Source organism: Euprymna scolopes, chromosome 41 (genome assembly GCF_053919585.1).
Source record: "Euprymna scolopes isolate OS-2025 chromosome 41, ASM5391958v1, whole genome shotgun sequence".
NCBI classification, from domain to species: Eukaryota; Metazoa; Mollusca; class Cephalopoda; order Sepiida; family Sepiolidae; genus Euprymna; species Euprymna scolopes.
Window position 1 is genome coordinate 67,597,215 of NC_136522.1, and position 24,834 is coordinate 67,622,048.

At 31.9% G+C, this 24,834-nt stretch overlaps 1 protein-coding gene across 2 annotated transcripts in view; it reads right to left on the bottom strand.

The window, feature by feature from the left end:
* LOC145266592 (phospholipid-transporting ATPase ABCA3-like) overlaps window positions 1–24,834 on the bottom strand; it is a 178,699-nt gene that overhangs the window by 17,719 nt on the left and 136,146 nt on the right. The window contains exons 12-16 of one of the 2 annotated variants that reach the window (XM_080122440.1): window positions 23,239–23,449; window positions 10,324–10,573; window positions 7,743–7,894; window positions 3,366–4,370; window positions 2,495–2,722 (exon numbers count right to left, since the gene is read on the bottom strand). In XM_080122440.1, the coding sequence (XP_079978566.1) occupies window positions 2,495–2,722; window positions 3,366–4,370; window positions 7,743–7,894; window positions 10,324–10,573; window positions 23,239–23,449 (1,846 nt within the window). The remainder of the gene's footprint in view (window positions 1–2,494; window positions 2,723–3,365; window positions 4,371–7,742; window positions 7,895–10,323; window positions 10,574–23,238; window positions 23,450–24,834) is intronic. The other variant, XM_080122441.1, reaches the window with a different exon arrangement.

Genomic DNA, 24,834 nt, shown 5'->3' on the forward strand with positions numbered 1-24,834 from the left:
GTCAGAGAGGTAATGGCTCGCATCGATGCCGCATGCCCACTTTTCCTTGACGCTACATACGTTATAGACAACATTGATCCGCCGCTGTCTGGGGAGAAAAGAATGGTTTTTCTGGTCATCCTAGCAGTAACAAGAATGGTGATTTGGATCACCCACCTCAAAAATGCCTACAAGGGGACATCTGTTCCAGATCGGGATCTGATCGTTTACTTTAAACATTTGCTTCGGGCCAAGATGAAAGTGTAGTATCTGTTCTGATGCTGCACTTCATTTTTTGGTCTAGGTTAATGGAGGAGAAATCCTTTTATGACTGATGCATTTTTTATTTTTGTTACTAACCAGAGTGTCCCTTTTTGGGGAGCTGGTTTACCCCCATATTTAAAGCTGACCTTGTATCTAACTCAAAAAAAAAAACAAAAAAAAAACAAAAAAAACATGAGGTGCCTTCAATAAGTTTCAAGACATTTTGTACAAGTATTTAAAATTGTCATAGACTCTTGCAAATTCAGTATGTTATTGCTAAACATCTTATGAGATGACTGACCAATTTTTTATGATTTCAAATGAACAGCTACAGCATCGATTTGAATACATCCTACTAAAGTCTGATTGTCACAGCTGGTGAATTTAAAAAATGCAATCTAGACATGAGGACACTTTAGAAGAACGATATGCAATAAAATTCTGTTTTAAACTTGGAAAAAATGCCACAGAAACGTATGGAATACTTCAGATTGCTTTTGGACCATCTTCCATGAATCAAGCATGAGTTTTTGAGTGCCATAAGAGATTCATGTGAGGGATGCTGAGAGGTGTAGGAGGAGTAAGGAAGTCAAAACAGCAGAGTTGATTGCCTAAATAAAGAATTTCATGGATAAGGACTGTCGTATGTCTATAGAGACAATAAGTGCACAGTTTGATGTCAGTGTGGGAACTGTGCACACAATTATTCACAATGTTAGTTGATCTCAAAAGTTGGAATGGAGAATGGCAAGATGAAGTACAATTTTAAAACTTTGTGGATCGTCCGACGGCCTTTACTTGCCTCTTATCTATCAAAAACATTGTTGTCATGGAAACCAGCTTGTATTTAATAAAATTCACACTCCTTTCCACAGTTCAACCATATTGAGTACAAATTAGCTTCAGTTTTTTCTTAACTGACAGACATAGTTTTAATCATGAAATTATATTTTGTTATGTTTTGGTTTCGGTTTCGATTCTAGCTGATGGCACTTAAATCGTATTTTTTTCTAAGCTTTTGAAATCATGCCTCCGTTCAGTCTCGCAAGACAAAGGATACCCCCTGTAGGGGCAGCTGCGCATGTAGTTGTGAGGCAAGGGTTGCACACTCCTCAACCACACCTCTCCTGAATCGACATTGTTTGGGTCCAGTGGCAAGGAGAAGTCCAGGACGACTGGAAACAATGCCAAGATAAGCGGAGAGCACATACAGCACCTGGAAGTCCTAAATGGTTACCCACTGAGTACTGAGCAGGCTCAATGTTGCTTTACTTTGGTGATCCAGAGGGAACCGGCATGTCAACGTGATTATGCCATATATTTTTTGAAATAATAACTATATATTGGGTAGAATGTAATATGAAATAATTAACTCTTTAATAATAAATATGAAATCTGCTTGAATTTAAAAATCATATTTAAGCATATTTTATGACCGGGTGCCTCTGCTAGTCTCTTATATAGTATTTCTCTGTGTGTGTGTGTGTGTGTGTGTGTAAGTGTGTCCACCTAAAAGTAAAAAGAACAAAACAATCATCCATAAAGTTGGTAAAGTTCAGAAAAAAAAAATTATTTGTTGACTAACTGACACAGATTTCGTTAAAGTGAGGGGTCATCTATTTTTTTTTTTTTTCAGCCATTTTATGTACTAAACGGAAGTAACTGATTTTTTAAATCAAGGAGTTACTTCCCTTGCGTTCAATCATTCCTTGAGGAATCTACATCAGGGAGAGTTGTTTATGTAAGTGTGTGTGGTCAGAGAGAGGAATGGGTTTATATATATACTAGCATGGGTGCCCAGCGTTGCCCAGGTGTTTGGAGGTGTATGCTGAGCAAAAAAAAAAACAAAAAAAAAAGGTCAATTTTTTTTAAACTTTGACCCCTATTATGACCCCTTAAAATTTATTGTTTTGGGCCTAAATCGAGTTATTAAGTTAGATCCATGTCCAAGGAACCTATATCTAAAATTTCAAGTGTTTAGACCCCAAATTGTCGGAGGAGTTTGGTAGAGTTCTCAAAGGTTCAAATCGTTGAACTTTGACCCCTTAACGGGCAAATTTCTGGCCGAAAACCAATTACATCGATTTTCGCAAGTCTCAGTACCTTGTATATCAAATTTCGAGTCTGTAGACTAAAAAGTGACAGAGTTATTGCGTAGGGAAATGTACACAGACAGACAAACACACAGACAGACTGACAGACAGACAGACAGACAGACACGTTCACTTTTATAGAAATATGGATTTCATACCTAAGCAACAGTGGATTAGGCTGTTATTTTGCCGGATAAATGGACAGGCGTCTATAACCTGTTCGCATGCAGTGGTACCAACATAGTTAGTGTAGTAATTAATCAACCCATGACCAAGACAAAACTGCGGGAACAATGCCATAAAGGCCCAGGTGAGGCTTTTGGCAACGTCGAGCAGTTCAAGAGCCGGGATATTCAGAATCGTAACCACAAGTATGGTGGCGACACCTGTAGGAGAGAAAAAAAGAAAACAAATAAAAGAATATTACATTTCTAAAGTATGGATCATTTATATTATTTGGATTCTTTGGACTACTGTTCTCATCTTGAGTGTTATTTTCACAACGTTTCAGTCGATGTAACCTCCAACCTTCTTCACATATATCTTGTCAAATTCGGGAATGTTTCTGTTAGACTCGGGAATTTGGGCGGAATTTCGAGTGGAACCCTTTATTCACTTCACAAGAGTAGCATGTTCTTGTTTTTCAGCCATGACTCGATGGAGGTCCTAAGTAATTCTCAAGTGTATTTTCCGATTACTCACACTCAAGATTGAATCTTCAACCTTTGTCCAAAGCAGGAAAACGGAAGACAGTTCCACAGGTGTGCAGCTCTAAGAAAGAAACTTTGTTCATGGAATTTACGTTTAGGTTTAGGCACAGATAAAGAGTGGGGAAAATTATTGATAGTGTTTTCAGCTAGACGGGTGTTTCTTGTGAAAGTTTGGTGAAGGGGGACCATAGATTGAAGCTCAGTCGAGCACTTGCCATGAAAATAACGATAAAGCAAAGACAAACTTACGATATCTCTTCCGTAAGAAAGAGGTTGCAGGGAAGGATTTTATTATTGGTCAATTTGAAAGTACACTTACCAGTGATAATGTTGAAGAGGGTGAGCCACACCAGTCCTGAAGATGGAACACTGAACAGAAATGACAGGAGATACGTCATGGGTATACATCCAAGACAGTACATCACGAAGATAAAAAAGATGTTCGGCAAGTGTTCGTTGTCGCCATAACATTCAATGTCAAAAGCTTTGAAGACGAGCAGGATCAAACAGCAGGAGACGAGAGCGACGGGGAAATCCCAGAAGAACGAAGATATCCAATAATAGAAGGAGTTGACTCCGCTAACGTATTGCAAGTGCTTCGCTTTCGTGGTCCTTTCTTTGATTATTGAAACCACAAAGCTGCTGGCAAGAAATGAAATCCCAAAGACGAGAATGAATGAGAGTGTAAACGATGACATACTACCGCTCGTTGGATCATTTACTTTCTCGATGTTGGACTTTGGTAATGGATGGTTGATGAAGGTTAGAGATGAATTGTTGCCACTTAAAAATTTGAGAAGAGCTGACGCCATGAGACCCAAAGACATGGAGCTACTATGGTAGGATTGTTCGTTAAAATAGGATATGAATACGCCCTTTATCTGATAGCCAAAATCAGCCGCCACTTGGTAGTACCTGTTGTAATATGACAAATCTCTGGTGCCTACCGCTCCAAGATATTTCAATATATTTGGTTTGTTCTTGTATGCAGGCATTTTGTTGATGTCCTCATAGACAAGGACAGAATTCGGATATTGCGACGCATAGCTCTCGCTGATTTTCAAAGTTTCATTTGTGCTCTGAAGCGGAAGGCCGTACGGAATGTAGTTCTTGCCAAATTTTGTCGGTTCCAAAGCCAAAGATGGGAAGTTGTCATTCACAGGTAAGGTCTTCAAGACAAGCGCTCCTAATATGGCAAATACAAGTGGCACCATTATTTGCCCCAACACAAGCAATTTGTTCCTCCAGCTGTAGAGCATTTTCTTCCAGACAAGGGCCAAAAACTGCTGAGTATACAGAGTGAAGCCACGATTGTGGTAATTCTCTGAAAGACAGAAAAGAAACTGTTTTATCAAAACTTGCAAAAAATCTTGGATATACGAGGTGTCTTCAATAAGTTTCCAGACATTTTTTTACGCACATTTAAAATTGCTGTAGACTTTTGAAAATTCGATATGTTATTGCTATACAGCTAGTCGAATGTTTTTTTTGTTAAAGTTTGGCAAGGTGGAACCATAGATTGGAGTTCAGTCGAGTACTTGCCATGAAAATAACAGTAGAGCTGAGACAGTGATGGTGTGTTCGCTAATGTAGGTGTGAGTTAAGGCATAACAGCAGTCCCATGGGCCAACGGAGAAACGTCAGGTGGCACCAGTTGAAGGACTCTGGTCAACACTGGGTCAACTGGTCAACTCGTTCACTGAAGAAAAATTTGGCGTTTTATACCCACCCAGCTTAGAAAAACACATTGGCTGTTCATACCTTATTTTAGGTATGAACGCTTTCCCTTGGCCAGATTAATTTTTGAGTATTTTCCTTTTTCTGACCGGAAGGATGCATGTAGCCAATATGTGCACACTTTGTAAGTAACAGCCGATGCATATATATACTAGCCTACCCGTTGGTCAGTATGTTCTATTAGCTATGGAATTCATGTATGAGCGTGACACTTGTGACGTAAAGAAAATAGTTTTTTTTGACATAACAGAAACATTTCTATGAAAGTATATTAAAATGAAAAAAAGAATATAGATAGATTTCTATGAGTTGTTCTGTTTATAATTGTTTATTCTGGAAAAAAAACAAACTTACAGCCATTGAATTATAAGTGGTTTTCCATACTTATAGGTAAATGTGCACTGAACAGATACCATAATACTTAAAGTTAAATTCAAATTTTCATATATTTTTTAATTTAAATACGAACAAAAAAACCCAAAAAACAATTAGGACGCTGAAAACGTACACAGTAAAACAATACGTTTTACTGTTGCGTTGGTTATTTATTTGTAACGCAAATAAAATCAACATATTTTCGGGGTTATTTATTTATGTTGGTAGTGTAGAAGAAAATGTATGAATGTTTTTAAGAAAGGTGTATTAAAAAATGGAGAATAAATTAAAAAAAAAAAATGAAGGCGGTGGGTAAATCGCCATTGTAAAATGCTCTTATGGTTGTCAACAGGTTAAAGTAGATTTATTTGTAAGAAAATTGCATTAAAATAACTTAAACATAATACGGAAATGAATGATGTAAAAAAATACAGAAAGTATTAACAATTGTTTATTTGGATAATTTAAACGCAAAAAAATAAAAAAAACAACTGGGATGCTGAAAACGTACACAGTAAAATAATATGTTTTATTGTTGTGTTGATTATTTTTTATGTATGCATGCGCAACCAGAAATCGTAAATCGGATGTTGGGTTACAACACCTGTTACAAGGTCATTTGAGTTTTATAATTATATAGATTCACAAATCTCACAAATGCAACCATTTTTAAATAATTTATTTTTTTTTTACAGTGTGGCACTACATCTTAGTGCCCTGGTAGTCGTAGTTGTTAACACACCCTTCAGCATGGTCACATGGTAATTTGGCTGTAAGCGGAGGGATACAGAGAAAAAAAAATGCAATCCCATGATTCCCTCTCCTTTTATCAACCTGTTTTTCATCCGGACAGCCATGGGGTAAAACGTTTATTTTTGTCTCTCCATAAATGAGGGGGGGGGGCCTCTCTCAGCATTAGTTAAGGTTAGCTAGTTCTAATCATAAAAGTTAATTATCACTTGAAAATTCTTTTGTAAAAATATTGTAATATTTTCTTGTAAAAAAATAAATAAAGTTATATTTCTCATATATTACCATTGTGTGGCATGTCGTTTTTTTTTTTTTTTGTGTGTCTACCATGAATGTCTTAAGTCGACGGAAGCAGCCCTGAGGACAAGAAAAGTCCCAACCAGAATGCCACCAGAGTCAAGACGTCTTCCTGAGAGAAGAAGGAGCCACACACCCACATCTGACATTTTAGGTTGGTTGGTTATTTTTGTTTTACGGCATACCAACCCTTTTAAGGTTATTTAATGCTGAATGAATTTGTTTTGTTTTTTTAAGTCGGTTTCTATTTAACCCATAGTTGAGACCCTAACAGGTACTACCACTCCGGGTCAGAGTGGACCTGGGAGCAATAGCAATTAAAGGTTGGCTCCACACTCCCCAAAGCACACAAGCTGGGGCCTTACCATCGGACATCTCAGGTATACTTTCCTATTGATACTCAGACCCTAATGACTGACCCATCGTCACATCATCATGGGAACGTTTCTAAGACATTTAGTGTAACACACGGGTCGGTCACACGCCAGTGACCGGCTGATCGTGTTATACACACCTTTTTCATGATAATAAACCAAACACTATTGAATTCTTCTTTTAACGGCATATTTTCTTATGAAGATCTTAACAAAAAGAGTTCATTTTTGGTCAGAAAGTTGAAAATTTAAGATTTTTTTTTTGGGGGTCCCCCGACAAAAGGAGGGGGGGGGGGGCCTGTAAATTCACCCTTGTCCGTTCGTCTGTTCGCACTTTTCTCAATAGCTACACCTGGGAATTTTTTTTTTGAAATTTTGCACAAACATTAAACATGATATGAGTAAAAATGTAACAGAACGGATTTTCTAGGAAAACTTCAGCCCCCCCCCCCCCCCCCCCCCACCCCGGAGTGCTTTTTGTGTTTAAATGGCTAAAATGGAAAATTTTTTGCTAATCAAAAAAAATTGATGCTTTGGATTTTTATAAAACTTTCTGAAAAGTTATAACTAACTGATTTCTATATAATTTTGTTTGTCTATACTTCACGATAACTCTTTGGTGTGCCCCAGGGGCTGTTTTAGGGCTAATAAAAACACTCCACTTTTGAGACTATTTTACCATATTTGTCCAAAATTTTCTGTGTATGTCTATTTAGCAGTTTTGCATGGTGCTGAACTCAAATTTAAATGTTAAGACCTTGGAGACTTTTGGGGCTAAATGGGGGGGGGGACAAATGCTGAACTTAGTCATTTTTTTATGTCTCATTCAATGGGGGACCATGCATGCTTCACTTTTTTTTTTTTACTGGAGTGACGTCGGTGAAGAGTTTCTCATAAAATGGAGATAACTCACAAATAATTATTCTGGTATTCCTATTTACTTGCCTCTCCGCGAGGGCAGAGTGAGACACAAGGTTGGTTTTTAACGTGGCGAAAATCCCTCCGCAAAAAGGGGCACCCTAGATAGGAACAAAAATTAAAACTGCCTCAGTCTAGTAGGATTTCTCCTCCACTGACCGAGGACAGAAAAGCGAAGTGCAGCATCAGAACAGATACTACACTGTTATGGTATTGATAAAAAAGAGGGAATGCAAGTGACTTACTGTGCAGGGTTGAAGGTGCCACTTTATTCATGGTATAGTTTGACGCGTACGGGTTTAAGAAAGACGAACTGAGGTTGCTTTTTGAGTAGCTTTCTATCGAGCTGACACTTACATGGGATGGAATGTTTTCTTCTGCTTTATTTTCACTCACACTGAAAAATTAAAAAAGAATATATCAAATTAATGAAATAAATGTTGAGGACTTCAAAATGTAAAAAGAAATAAAAAAGAAAAACAGTACAGAATACAAAACCGGAAGTACATGACTTCTTTATATTACTTGTATTGATTGAACTTGCTTGACAAAGGGGAGGCAACTCTAATAAAGATCGACAGGGGATTACCTCCCTTCTATCGCCAAAATGTTAAGGGTTTACAATGCTTGTTTTTTCTACAATTGATAATCAGTTCCATTTTCATGTCCAAATGTTTTTAAGCTGTCAGTCGGATGCTAATCCAATTAGCAACGCTGTTGGTCATACAGGGTGGGGCAAAACAACTTGCTTTTTTGTTTTAATTGATATTCCAAATAAGCAAGTCGCTCTGCCCCACCTTGTATAACTTGTATTGATCGGACTATTGTTTTCATCTTGAGTGTTATTTGTGCAACGTTTCAGTCAGATTGTCCTTCGACCTTCATCAGGCATGTCGGTTGCTGTTTGGAAAAGCAAAGAGAAAAGTTACTAGCTTTGTAGATATTTTCGTATTTCTGTGAGTAAGTTTCCACTTTTTGGTCATTGTTTCGAGTCTGTGAGAGAAAAAAAAAAAAATTGGTTGACAAAGGGGAGGCAACTCTAATGAATATCTACATGGGGGATTATCTCCCTTCTATCACTGAAATTTTAAGAGTGTATAATGTTTCTTTCTTTTTTTTTTCTTTCTACAATTAAAGCCTCCCAAATGGATGGGAGATAATACCCCTGTCGATTTTTATTAGAGCTGTCTCTCCATTTGTTAACCAATATTTTTCTCATAGATTCGAGACAATGACCAAAAAGTGGAGACTTACTCACAGAAATACGAAAATAACTACGGTGCTAGTAACTTTTCTTCTTCATTTTCCAAACAACCAACATGACTGATGAAGGTCGAAGGTCAAACCAACCGAAACGTTGCACAAATAACACTCAAGATGAGAGCAATAGTCCGATCACTACAAGTAATATAAGCAACCAACCCTCATCTCAAAAATTCAGAACCTTAATACTTGACTTCTGTCACAATCTTTTATTGGTATAAGAGTCAGATACTTATTAAGATAGAATACTGTTAAGTTTTGAGACATTGTGTTGAACAAAGATGGTAGCATAGTTCAGATCAGTAACAAAAATGGCGACCAAGAATCAAATGCGGTCCGTGGCGTAGTTAACCTCATAAGTTCTGAGATATTGTGTTGAACAAAGAGGGCAGCGTAGTTCAGATCAGTAACCAAGATGGCGGCGTAGTTCAGATCAGTAACCAAGAATTAAATGTGGTCCATGACGTAGTAAAAGGCGAACTGATTGAATCCAAAATTTGACGATTTTTATAATAATTTTGGGACGTTTTCATTGGTTGTTTAGCACAGCCGTTGGTTATAAAAATGATTGGCGAATCCATGCGTCTCATACCCCCATTACAAGTCAAAAACATTTACAAATACTGTTGAGGTATTTGGGAAGGAAGGGGTGCTGAAATTCTCTATGTACCTTTGTTATAAGAAGGTGCAGTGGACTAAGTATTATGGTATCCATTCAATGCATGCAGTGGCCCTGCTGTTTTAACAGTATCTGCGACCACGGCTTTCCAAATTGTAGAGCCAATCTCGGGAAGACAAGTAAAGACAGTAGATTCCCTTTGCTTTTTGTCTTGATTCGGGGATGCAGCTCCCTCAGTAAATTAAATGTACCCCCAGATACCAACCTGGAAATTTCTACGACTTGGTACGGTATATACAGTGCCTAGCCTTCCTAAATGGTCACCCATCTGGTACTGGCCAGGCTTATCATTGCTTAACTTTAGTGATCTGCTGAGAACCAGAGTTTCAACGTGATTGTGCCGTATATATGATAAGATGATATTAAAAGAAAAAATTCACCGCATAGGGATTAATAGGAGTTAATCACCAAAAATTTAAAAAGCTGGATAGTGTGTTGTGAAAATTTAAAGATATTGTATGTTGTAAAATTTCAAAGCGCTCAATAGTATAATGTAAAAATTTAAAGAGCTAAATAGGGTGTTGCAAAAATTTAAATAACTCAATAGTGTGTTGTGAAAATTTCAAGAGCTCAATAGTGTGTCGTAAAAATTTAAAGAGCTAAAAAGTGTGTCGTGAAAATTTAAAGAGCTCAATAGTGTATCATGAAAATTTAAAGAGCTCAATAGTGTGTTGTAAAAGTTTAAAGAATTCAATAGCATGTTGCGAAAATTTAAAGAGCTCAATAGTGCATCAAAAAATTTAAGAGCTCAATAGTTTGTTGCAAAAATTTACAGAGCTCAATAGTGGGTTGCAAAATTTATAGAGCCCAATAGCTTGGCACCATATAAAAATGGTTGAGAACCACTTAGAACCTTAGAGAAAGAAAAGATAATTTTTACTAGCCTGAGAAAGACTTCTTCCATTGTTGTCACGGTGATGCCGTAACTCAGGATGCCAAATGAGTTTTGTTTTTCTTCGATGCTGTTAAAAAGTCTTTGAAATAATGAACTGCTGTCATGTGGGAGAAGATAACTGAGCTCTGTGCCAACGTTGCTCTCAAGTTTTACTTGGCGGATGTAATACTTGAGGAAAGTGTCAATTTTGGTGATATCAATATTCGGTCCCTTCACCATTACCAAATGGTATCCAGCCCCTGCACAAGAAAGACAGTGAAAACATTTTGAACATTATGTAAAAAAAAAAATTGTTTTATAGAAGAATTTGCAGAAACAAAAAGAAATGAGGCCCATGTTTGGAATTGGCTTCTAACCTCGAATGTGTCCTCACCCACTGTACAGGAACACGTGGAGATGTTGGATATTGGTTGGTATATCAGCTAGTGTCTATTTGATTGAAAAATATTCATAGGGAGAATTAATATAGTAATTCATAAACAGGATGTATTATAGACACAAGGAGAAGAATAATTAAGGTGAGTCATAAACAGGATACATTATACACAAAAGGCTGAAATTATAAAGTTATAAACACGATATATTACAAGCAAAGGGGGTAATTAACAAGTTATGAACAGGATATATTATACAGAAATTGAATTATATATATATATATATATATATATATATATAACTTTAAATTTGTCTTTACATAAGCAGTAGTTTGTTGCTACACAGTCATGAGCATGTTTCGGTCTACTAGTATTTATTAACTAGAGACCTCTTTAGGCAACAACCCTTATTTCAAAAGCGGAATTCTAAATGAAGAGCAAAAATTAACTTTTAGCAAAAGAAGGCTTTTTTTTGTAAAACGGGTCATGATGGTGAAGATTCAGTGGGGCGGAGAACAGGGTTGAATTAGGTGCGAATTAGTTTATTTATTTTTGTGTTTGTTTATGAACTTATTTATTGGTGTCTTTATTCATTCATTTTTCTGTTGGTGTTAGGGAATAGAGTTTGCAGAGTAAGTGGGTTGAGGGGATTGGGTTCTAAAGCTAGAGCTATGAAGATGTTATCTTCAACAAGCATGAGGTTCATTTGTTAACTTGCTCCACTTCTGTATTAAGTACTCTTGTATTAACCTCGTTATATTTCACTTGTTACCCTACTTTTGAAAATAGCAACCTAAAATTACATACATACATACATATATATATACATACATATATATATATATATATATATATATATATATATATATATATATATTATTCGAGGGTAAACAGCTACATTTGGTCGCTACAAACAGCCATCGGTTTCAGTCAATGAGACTTCATCAGGGAACCCTGACCCATTCGACGCCATAGAAAATAAAAAGGAAAGACTGAGCTCTTTTTAATCCTTCAGGGAGACTAGCCACCCTCCTCACCAAACAAGTTTGGTGTGGGAACCAGTTTAGTCGCCGGTGACCTGACCATGAGGCAGGTAGCACTGGGTTACATGGTACATGACCTGACATATATATACATATACATACATATATATACATATATATATATATATATACATATATATACATATATACATATATATATACATACATACATATATATATACATACATATATACATATATATAGATATACATACATATACATATATATATATAGATATACATACATATATATATACATATATATATTTACATACATATATATACATATATATATTTACATACATATATATACATATATATATTTACATACATATATATATATACATATATATATATTTACATACATATATATATATACATATATATATATATTTACATACATACATATATACATATATATATATTTACATACATACATATATACATATATATATGCATACATATATACATATATATATATATTTACATACATACATATATATACATATATATATTTACATACATATATATATATATACATATATATATTTATATATATGTATATATATATATGTATATATAAATAAAAAAATCTTCTGAGGTTGAACACCTTTCCAGCTGTTCGGAATCTAATATAAACACCCATATCACAATCGTGGAAACCATACCAGAGCACAGCAGTCAAATAGAGTGAAAACAATGTTGGTGCAGCTATATCACCCTGCTTCACACCATTATCAATGGGGAATTCTTCCGAAAACTGACCATTGAAGTTGACGCGACCTTTCATACTACGATGAAGTTGCTTGAACTTGTCTGTAAAAGCAGGTGTCCAGCCAAATTTTTCCAGCACTTTCCAGAGAGCCTCACGGTTGACTGTGTCAAACGCCTTGGTTAAGTCTACAAACACTTGGCAAAGAGGCATACGCTGTTCAATACATTTCTCCAAGAGTGTCTAGCAGAAAACACCATATCCACAGTTCCTCGCCCACCTCTAAAACCAGACTGGGATTCCGGAACGATATCAGGACATACATACTTTTCCAATCGGTTTAGCAAGAGCCGTGAAAATACCTTTCCAACTGCACTCAGTAGCGAGATACCTCGATAATTTCCACAATCAGACCTTGTACCCTTTCCTTTGTACAACATAACCAAGATGGCATCTACCCAATCTTGGGCAACCGGGTCACCCTGCCATACTGACAGTATCAAAGAGTGGACCACACAATGTACATTGACACCACCATGTATCAGTAGTGCAACAGGGTTGCCATCCAGCCCAGGTGCTTTGTTCGAGTTTATCTGTTTTATGCAGTCAGCTGTTTCCACAAGAGTCAGCTCAACATCAAGTTCTGGACAAAAGGAAAATTGAGGGATACTTTCTATTGCAGCAACATCAACATTCGATGGGTTATGAAAAAGAGCATGAAAGTGTTCATGCCATTGATGCATAATTTCATCTGAGGTTTTCAGCAAGGTTTTCCCATCCTTCGCCAGGAGTGGTGTAGTTGAAGAGGATTTCGGACCATAAGTCTGATGGAGCAGAGTGTAGAATGTCTTGACATCTCTATGATTGTAGGCAGTCTGTATCTCCCTGGAGAGGTCAGACCACCATTTGTTTTTTATTTGGCACACACAACACTGAACCTCACTCCGCACAGAAGAAAAGTGGGCAGCGAGCGCTGGCTCATTCAGAGGTGAAGAGTTGAGAAGTTTCAAATAAGCTTTCCGCCTTCTATCAATTTGAGGCTTAATTTGATTGAAATTATCAGCAAACCAATCTCGATGTCTGGGAACCCTCAATCCAAGAACTTCAACACCTTTTTGGTATATTGTATCTCTTACTGTCTCCCAATCACAATCTGAGAAATCCACCTGGTTGAAAGCAGATTTCAAGGCACTTTGTATGACTGGATCCTTCAATTTGGAAACATCAATACGTTTAGGCATTGAAACGGCTTTTTTGCAAACTGTAATTCTCAGTTTAGCTCTGACCATTAAATAATCAGTACCACAGTCAGCACCACGCATTACTCTAACTTTGTAAAAGTTTCCAAGATCACCACGTCTACACAATATGTAATCAAGCAAATGGCCATGTTTAGATTGGGGATGGAATCAGGTCTCCTTGTTTTTCTGGTGGGAAAAAGTGTTGGTGATAACAAGATTTAGTTCACTGCAGAGATGGAGAAGCAGCATACCATTTGAATTGACTCTACCAATGCCATATGGACCCAACGGAGACCAAGTCTCATTGTCTAATCCAACCCGTGCATTGAAGTCACCAAGAACCACCAAACTCTCAGCGCTTGGCAAACCGGTGATAAACAGATCTAAGCATATGATAAAAGGAAGTAATATCGTCTTCAGACGAAGTAAGAGTCAGCACATAGACAGAAAGAACATTCATGTAACGACCAACAGCAATGGGCATTTTTAATGTCATTGCACGGTCATTTATGCCTACTGGCTGTTCGATCTTGTCAATTAAGAAATTCTTAACTACAAAACACCCACCAGCCTTACACCTCTCCTTTTCAGCTCTACACACCAGAAGATCGTGTAGCCTGACTCGCGCTCAACCAGTTGATCCTCACCTGCGAAACGTGTCTCATAGAGTGCAGCAATGTCTATATTGAATCTTTGCAATTCCTTAGTCAAAATTGCAGTCTTCTGTTCTAGTCTTTTACCATTGTCAATAAGTGTTCTCACATTCCAGCAACAGAGCTGGAGTGGGTGTCGTTTAGCATAATATCTTCTGTTCCTGTTAATATGGACAGCCATCGCCAATAAGACTTTTTTTTTTTTTTGACAAATGGCTGCGGAAGTATCTGTACAAAGATGTTATTCCAGAGATTAAGCTTTGTACGACAGCTAGTCTCTCTCTCGGTTCAAAATGTTGATATCCAGTAACAAGCAAGAGCAAGATAGCCAGTAACAAATCAAACTGCAGACCAGCTTAATGCGGGTACTAGTCTTCCGCTTTATGTTTTTTTTAAATCAGAGATTTGTTTCTCCTAGAGTGGTTGCCTTGACCATGGCTTTCTGGAGCCCTCTCCACCCCAGATAAAACAAATCCAACGCATGCAACTTGTAAAACAAAGCAGTCATGAATCTTGGTGTTTTTTTTGTGTTTTTTTTTAATTGTGAGAAGCGTTTAAAAACTGTATAATTCCTCAATGATCATGACGACAGTGATGATGTTTACAATTCAATGAATACACACGATGTATATACATATACATCCATATATATATATATATATATATATATATATATATATATATATATACACACATATATATGCATATACATATATAACTATATACATGCATATACATATATATATACTTATACATGCATATACATATATATATACATATACATGCATATACATATATATATACTTATACATGCATATACATATACATGCATATACATATATATATATACTTATACATGCATATACATATATATATACATATACATGCATATACATATATATATACATATACATGCATGTACATATATATATATACATATACATGCATATACATATATATATATACATATACATGCATATACATATATATATACATATACATGCATATACATATATATATACATATACATGCATATACATATATATATACATATACATACATATACATATTATATATACATATACATATTATATATACATATACATATTATATATATATATATATATATATATATATATATATATAAATAATCATACACGAACGGACATCCACATACATACATATATGTACAAAGATACTTTCATACATACATAAGTATATGTTTAAGTAAAAAATTTTAGAATATTAAATTTATAAAATTAAGTTATTAGTCAATGAATTATATTTAAATTTGCGATCAAAATCCATTATGGAATTATTATGCGAATGTAAAATTTAATTGGGATACATACAAACGTACACACATCCATACGGATATGTAAATGTGAATGTGTACGCATTTTATAATTTAAAAATTTTGTAAAGCAATTACCTATATTATCACATAATTCTATGTTATATAAGGTGTTAATTTTATCATATTATTATATGTGTTATATAAGGTGTTAATTTTATCATATTATTATATGTGTTATATAAGGTGTTAATTTTATCACATTAATATATATGTTATATAAGGTGGTTATTTTATCATATTATTATATATGTTATATAAAGTGTTATTTTTTTTTTTTTTTTACATAGTGGTCACCACTTATCAAGGCCCGGAAGTCACTCAGGGATAAGGGTTATTGCAAGTACATTACGTTAGTGTGGAGAGTTGATGAAGTGATTTATCACATTATTATATATGTTATATAAGGTGTTAATTATATCACATTATTATATGTGTTATATAAGGTGTTAATTTATCACATTATTATATGTGTTACATAAGGTGTTAATTATATCACATTATTATGTGTGTTATATAAGGTGTTAATTTTATCACATTATTATATGTGTTATATAAGGTGTTAATTATATCACATTATTATATGCGTTATATAAGGTGTTAATTTTATCACATTATTATATGCGTTATATAAGGTGTTAATTTTATCACATTATTATATGCGTTATATAAGGTGTTAATTTTATCACATTATTATATGCGTTATATAAGGTGTTAATTATATCACATTATTATATGCGTTATATAAGGTGTTAATTTTATCATATTATTATATGTGTTATATAAGGTGTTAATTTTATCACATTATTATATATGTTATATAAGGTGTTAATTTTATCACATTATTATATATGTTATATAAGGTGGTTATTTTATCACATTATTATATGTGTTATATAAGGTGTTAATTATATCACATTATTATATGCGTTATATAAGGTGTTAATTTTATCACATTATTATATGCGTTATATAAGGTGTTAATTATATCACATTATTATATGCGTTATATAAGGTGTTAATTTTATCACATTATTATATGCGTTATATAAGGTGTTAATTATATCACATTATTATATGCGTTATATAAGGTGTTAATTTTATCATATTATTATATGTGTTATATAAGGTGTTAATTTTATCACATTATTATATGCGTTATATAAGGTGTTAATTATATCACATTATTATATGTGTTATATAAGGTGTTAATTATATCACATTATTATATGTTATATAAGGTGTTAATTATATCACATTATTATATGTTATATAATGTGTTAATTATATCACATTATTATATGCGTTATATAAGGTGTTAATTTTATCATATTATTATATGTGTTATATAAGGTGTTAATTATATCACATTATTATATGTGTTATATAAGGTGTTAATTTTATCATATTATTATATGTGTTATATAAGGTGTTAATTTTATCACATTATTATATGTTATATAAGGTGTTAATTATATCACATTATTATATGTGTTATATAAGGTGTTAATTTTATCACATTATTATATGTTATATAAGGTGTTAATTATATCACATTATTATATGTGTTATATAAGGTGTTAATTTTATCATATTATTATATGTGTTATATAAGGTGTTAATTATATCACATTATTATATGTGTTATATAAGGTGTTAATTTTATCATATTATTATATGCGTTATATAAGGTGTTAATTTTATCACATTATTATATGCGTTATATAAGGTGTTAATTTTATCACATTATTATATGTGTTATATAAGGTGTTAATTTTATCATATTATTATATGTGTTATATAAGGTGTTAATTATATCACATTATTATATATGTTATATAAGGTGTTAATTTTATCATATTATTATATGCGTTATATAAGGTGTTAATTTTATCACATTATTATATGCGTTATATAAGGTGTTAATTATATCACATTATTATATGTTATATAAGGTGTTAATTTTATCACATTATTATATGTTATATAAGGTGTTAATTTTATCATATTATTATATGTTATATAAGGTGTTAATTTTATCATATTATTATATATGTTATATAAGGTGTTAATTTTATCATATTATTATATGTGTTATATAAGGTGTTAATTTTATCACATTATTATATGTGTTATATAAGGTGTTAATTTTATCATATTATTATATGTGTTATATAAGGTGTTAATTTTATCACATTATTATATGCGTTATATAAGGTGTTAATTTTATCACATTATTATATGTTACATAAGGTGTTAATTTTATCATATTATTATATATGTTATATAAGGTGTTAATTTTATCATATTATTATATGTGTTATATAAGGTGTTAATTTTATCACATTATTATATGTGTTATATAAGGTGTTAATTTTATCATATTATTATATGTGTTATATAAGGTGTTAATTTTATCACATTATTATATGCGTTATATAAGGTGTTAATTTTATCACATTATTATATATGTTATATAAGGTGTTAATTTTATCATATTATTATATGTGTTATATAAGGTGTTAATTTTATCATATTATTATATGCGTTATAGAAGGTGTTAATTTATCACATTATTACATGCGTTATATAAGGTGTTAATTTTATCATATTATTATAGGTGTTATATAAGGTGTTAATTATATCACATTATTACATGCGTTATATAAGGTGTTAATTTTATCACATTATTATATATGTTATATAAGGTGTTAATTATATCACATTATTATATGTGTTATATAAGTGTTAATTTTATCACATTATTATATATGTTATATAAGGTGTTAATTATATCACATTATTACATGCGTTATATAAGGTGTTAATTTTATCACATTATTATATATGTTATATAAGGTGTTAATTATATCACATTATTATATGTGTTATATAAGGTGTTAATTATATCACATTATTATATGCGTTATATAAGGTGTTAATTTTATCACATTATTATATGCGTTATATAAGGTGTTAATTTTATCACATTATTATATGTGTAATATAAGGTGTTAATTTTATCATATTATTATATGTGTTATATAAGGTGTTAATTTTATCATATTATTATATGTGTTATATAAGGTGTTAATTATATCACATTATTATATGCGTTATATAAGGTGTTAATTATATCACATTATTATATGTGTTATATAAGGTGTTAATTATATCACATTATTATATGCGTTATATAAGGTGTTAATTTTATCACATTATTATATGTGTTATATAAGGTGTTAATTATATCACATTATTATATGCGTTATATAAGGTGTTAATTGTATCACATTATTATATGTGTTATATAAGGTGTTGATTTTATCACATTATTATATGTGTTATATAAGGTGTTAATTATATCATATTATTATATGTGTTATATAAGGTGTTAATTATATCACATTATTATATGCGTTATATAAGGTGTTAATTATATCACATTATTATATGTGTTATATAAGGTGTTAATTATATCACATTATTATATGCGTTATATAAGGTGTTAATTTTATCACATTATTATATGCGTTATATAAGGTGTTAATTTTATCACATTATTATATGCGTTATATAAGGTGTTAATTATATCACATTATTATATGTGTTATATAAGGTGTTAATTATATCACATTATTATATGCATTATATAAGGTGTTAATTGTATCACATTATTATATGCGTTATATAAGGTGTTAATTATATCACATTATTATATGCGTTATATAAGGTGTTAATTATATCACATTATTATATGCGTTATATAAGGTGTTAATTATATCACATTATTATATGTGTTATATAAGGTGTTAATTATATCACATTATTATATGCGTTATATAAGGTGTTAATTTTATCACATTATTATATGCGTTATATAAGGTGTTAATTATATCACATTATTATATGTGTTATATAAGGTGTTAATTATATCACATTATTATATGCGTTATATAAGGTGTTAATTATATCATATTATTATATGTGTTATAGAAGGTGTTAATTATATCACATTATTATATGGATTATATAAGGTGTTAATTTTATCACATTATTATATGCGTTATATAAGGTGTTAATTTTATCATATTATTATATATGTTATATAAGGTGTTAATTATATCACATTATTATATGCGTTATATAAGGTGTTAATTATATCACATTATTATATGTGTTATAGAAGGTGTTAATTATATCACATTATTATATGGATTATATAAGGTGTTAATTTTATCACATTATTATATGCGTTATATAAGGTGTTAATTTTATCATATTATTATATATGTTATATAAGGTGTTAATTTTATCATATTATTATAGGTGTTATATAAGGTGTTAATTTTATCATATTATTATATATGTTATATAAGGTGTTAATTTTATCATATTATTATATATGTTATATAAGGTGTTAATTTTATCATATTATTATATGGATTATATAAGGTGTTAATTATATCACATTATTATATGCGTTATATAAGGTGTTAATTTTATCATATTATTATATATGTTATATAAGGTGTTAATTTTATCATATTATTATAGGTGTTATATAAGGTGTTAATTTTATCATATTATTATATATGTTATATAAGGTGTTAATTTTATCATATTATTATATATGTTATATAAGGTGTTAATTTTATCATATTATTATATGCGTTATATAAGGTGTTAATTTTATCATATTATTATATATGTTATATAAGGTGTTAATTTTATCATATTATTATAGGTGTTATATAAGGTGTTAATTTTATCATATTATTATATATGTTATATAAGGTGTTAATTTTATCATATTATTATATATGTTATATAAGGTGTTAATTTTATCATATTATTATAGGTGTTATATAAGGTGTTAATTTTATCATATTATTATAGGTGTTATATAAGGTGTTAATTTTATCATATTATTATATATGTTATATAAGGTGTTAATTTTATCATATTATTATATGCGTTATATAAGGTGTTAATTTTATCATATTATTATATATGTTATATAAGGTGTTAATTTTATCATATTATTATAGGTGTTATATAAGGTGTTAATTATATCACATTATTACATGCGTTATATAAGGTGTTAATTATATCACATTATTATATATGTTATATAAGGTGTTAATTATATCACATTATTATATGTGTTATATAAGGTGTTAATTTATCACATAATTATATGTGTTATATAAGGTGTTAATTTATCACATTATTATATGTGTTATATAAGGTGTTATTTTTATCATATTATTACATGTGTTATATAAAGTGTTAATTTATCTCATTATTATATGCGTTATATAAGGTGTTAATTATACTTATTATTAATTGTGTTTATAGAGATCGAAATTAAAATGACATTACTTTAGCAGAGTTAGTTAACGTGCATACATTAGTATGGGTGTAAACCATCTATTACAATAAGTGACTTCTTAGTTATAATATTCGTTATATTTGTGCATATTAGGTTAAAGCATAGACAGAATAGATAACCATTATTTAACTTAAAGTTTATAATATTTTTTTTTTTATTGAAATATAGATTCGAGTTGGGTGCTTCTGGGTTTAGCTAATGGATTTGAAAATTCAGCAGTTGGAGATTGATACCATGTCAGAACAATAAGTGCGAGTACACATATACACATGCATATACTAAACAGACAATCGCATAAATTACGCACACATACGCATATACACAAATAGACAGATAAAAATGGAGGATAAATAAAAATGCAATAAAATCATTAAATCTAGTGGATCATAATTTTACTGGAAGTAAGTTAAGTGGGGGAGGGTAATAGTTAGAGAATATATATATATATATATATATATATATATATATATATATATATATATATATACCCTCCCCCCACTTAACTTATGCAAACTTCTTTTTCTGACACATGAAAATAAGGTTATAAGCAGACCCCCCCCCACACACACACTCTCCTATACAACCTATAGTTCCAGTAAAATTATGACCCACTTTAATTATTTCAGATTTATACGCAGTTGTTTTACTACTTTTGAATAATCTCCCAATAAGTTGAAATGCTGCCTCTCCATTTTTTTATCTTTTTTATTCTTTATCTTTTTTTATCCTTTTTATCCTCTTTTTTTAGAGAGGTCGAAACTTTTTATGATCTTTTTTGCTTTTTTTTTTGTTTTTTGAAGAGCTCTTTCTTTTTCTTTTTTTCAATTTCTTTCAATTTTTTTTCCATTTTTCTTTGTGGCGTCGAGAGGTTCCGGGTCGCCTGAGGAAGTCTCATTGACTGAAACAGATGGTTATTTGTAGCGACTATATGTAACTGTTTACCCTCAAATAAGATTATATATATATATATATATATATATATATATATATATATATATATATATATATATATATATATATATATATATATATATATAATTATTTTTTTACCATAATAATTAAATACCTACAGACACTAGTGTTTCATCCTTTCGGGATTCTTCAGTGCAGGGTGTCACGATTACTACCAGTCGAACGATTCGAACCCCGCGACACGAGACATCTCTGGCTCGATTAGCGGAGGCCGTATATATATATATATATATATATATATATATATATATATATATATATATATATATATATATATATACATTACCACAGAGTTTAGTATATTAACTCTTTGGGAAATTTTTTTTAATATATATATATATATATATACTAGCAGTTCCATCCAGCTTTGCTCGGGCCCTATGTACTGTTCATAACTTTATGTGCATATGTATATATTAAAATGTGTGAATATGTACGGTAATGCCTTTCTATATAAAAAGCTTCCTTAACTACCATAAAGAAAAGTTGGTAGAGACCGCAGACGTCAAATTTTTAAAAAACTTTGACCCCAATTTTGACCCCTTAACACTGACTGTTTTGAACTCAAACCAAATTATAAAGTTAGATCCATGTCCAAGTACTCTATATCTGAAATTTCAAGTGTTTAAACCCAAAATTGGCAGAGGAGTTTAATAGAGTTCTCAAATGTCAAATCGTTGAACTTTGACCCCTTGACAGCAAAATTTCTGGCTGAAACCTGATTAAAAAGATTTTCCCAAATCTCAATACCCCCTTATGTCAAATTTCGAGTCTGTAGACGGAAAATTGACAGAATTATTTGGTAGGGAAATGTACACAGACACACACAGAGACATTTTCACTTATATATATAATTATTTTTTTTACTAGTGTTTCATCCTTTCGGGAATCTTCAGTGCAGAGTATCACGATTAACACCAGTCGAACGATTCGAACTCAGCAACACGAGACATCTCTGACTCGATTAGCAAAGACCGTATCCATTAGGCTACTATTAACCGCGTGAAATAACGTTGAATTTAAACATTATAATTTTAAATGTTCTTTACTTCAGTCAGACAGTGATCCAATCGTTATACGATGATCTATGCATAAGATATATATATATATATATATATATATATATATATATATATATATATATATTGCTCTGATACTTACCATATTTGGATTTTAAGAAGAGAGTGCTTCCACAACATTTTAGCACACCTTCAGACATGATGGCGATTCTGTCACCAAGACAATCCGCTTCATCCATAAAATGGGTCGTGAGAAGCATCGTACGTCCAGCTCGGTTATTTTGAATCACAGACCAGATCTGACGACGGGCATTCGGATCCAATCCAGATGACGGTTCATCAAGAATTACAATCTAAACATAATGAACAATTAAAAGACGAATGTAAAATCCTCAATAGGTAAGAAACAAGAGGGGGGGGCACTTCTGCATTACACGGACGGCGCCATTGTTAGGGGGGGCGATAACTCCAATTTCTTCTTGGTCAAATAAGACGGCAAATAAATAACAAACAAGATTTTTTCCCCCCCAAACAAAAAATATTTGAAAACCAAAACATTTATTGCATAAACATGTGTCAAAATATAATTGTAAAAACATTTATTTAAAAGTCTGCGTGAGAAAAATATAATCTTAATAAAACAGTTTTTGAATATAAGAGATGTTGCAAGCCTGTCTCTGCTTTATCGTTATTTTCATGGTTAGTACTCGTCTGAGCTCCAATCTATGGTTTCCTCTGGCATGACTTTCATAAAAAAATACTCATCTAACTGAAACCACTATCAATAATTTCCCCTACTCTTTATCTGTGCCTACACCTAAACGTAAATTCCATGAACATAGCTTCTTTCTTAGAACTGCACGCCTGTGGAACTCTGTTCCGTCTGCCTGCTTCCCTCCTCACTACAACCTGGATGTGTTCAAGTCCAATGTAAACAAATTCCTGATGAACCGCCTCCTTAAGTAGACACTCTAAATATCCACACTAACGTACTATACTTACAATAACCCTTATCCCTGAGTGGCTTCTGGGCCTTGATAAGTGGTGACCACCTTGTAAAAAAAAAAAATGCCTGAGGGAGTATCCATACACAAATGATGTTACAGAGTCCTAGCTTTGTACGACAGCTAAGTCTCTCTCTCGGTTCAAAATCTTGAGATCCAGCAACAAGTAAGAGCAAGATAGCCAGCAACAAGTTAAACTGCAGACCAGCTTAATGCAGGTACTGTTTTCCCGCTTTCTGTTTTTTTTTAATCAGAGATTTTCTTCTCCTATAAAGGTTGCTTTCACCATGGCTTACGGGAGCCCTCTCCTCCCCAACACACACATATATACACACAAACACACATGGCGTTAGTTGGCCGTTGACCCCGAAAAAGGGTTCATTCGCCCTTTGGAAGATCTTGCTTTTAATCCTTCAGGGAGACTAGCCACCCTCCTCACCAAACAAGTCTGGTGGGGGAACCAGTTTAGTCGCCGGTGACCCGACCATGAGGCAGGTAGCACTGGGTTACATGGTACCAGTAGTATATGACATGACCTGACATATATATACATATGTATATACATGCATATACATATATACACACACACATATATATATATATATATATATATATATACATACATATACATACATATATATGCATATACATTCCGTTTTCCCGCTTTCCTGCTGACTACAGTATAGTTGTCTTCAGCCGTCCCCTTAAGTAATCCAATTACCCAATTTCCACCA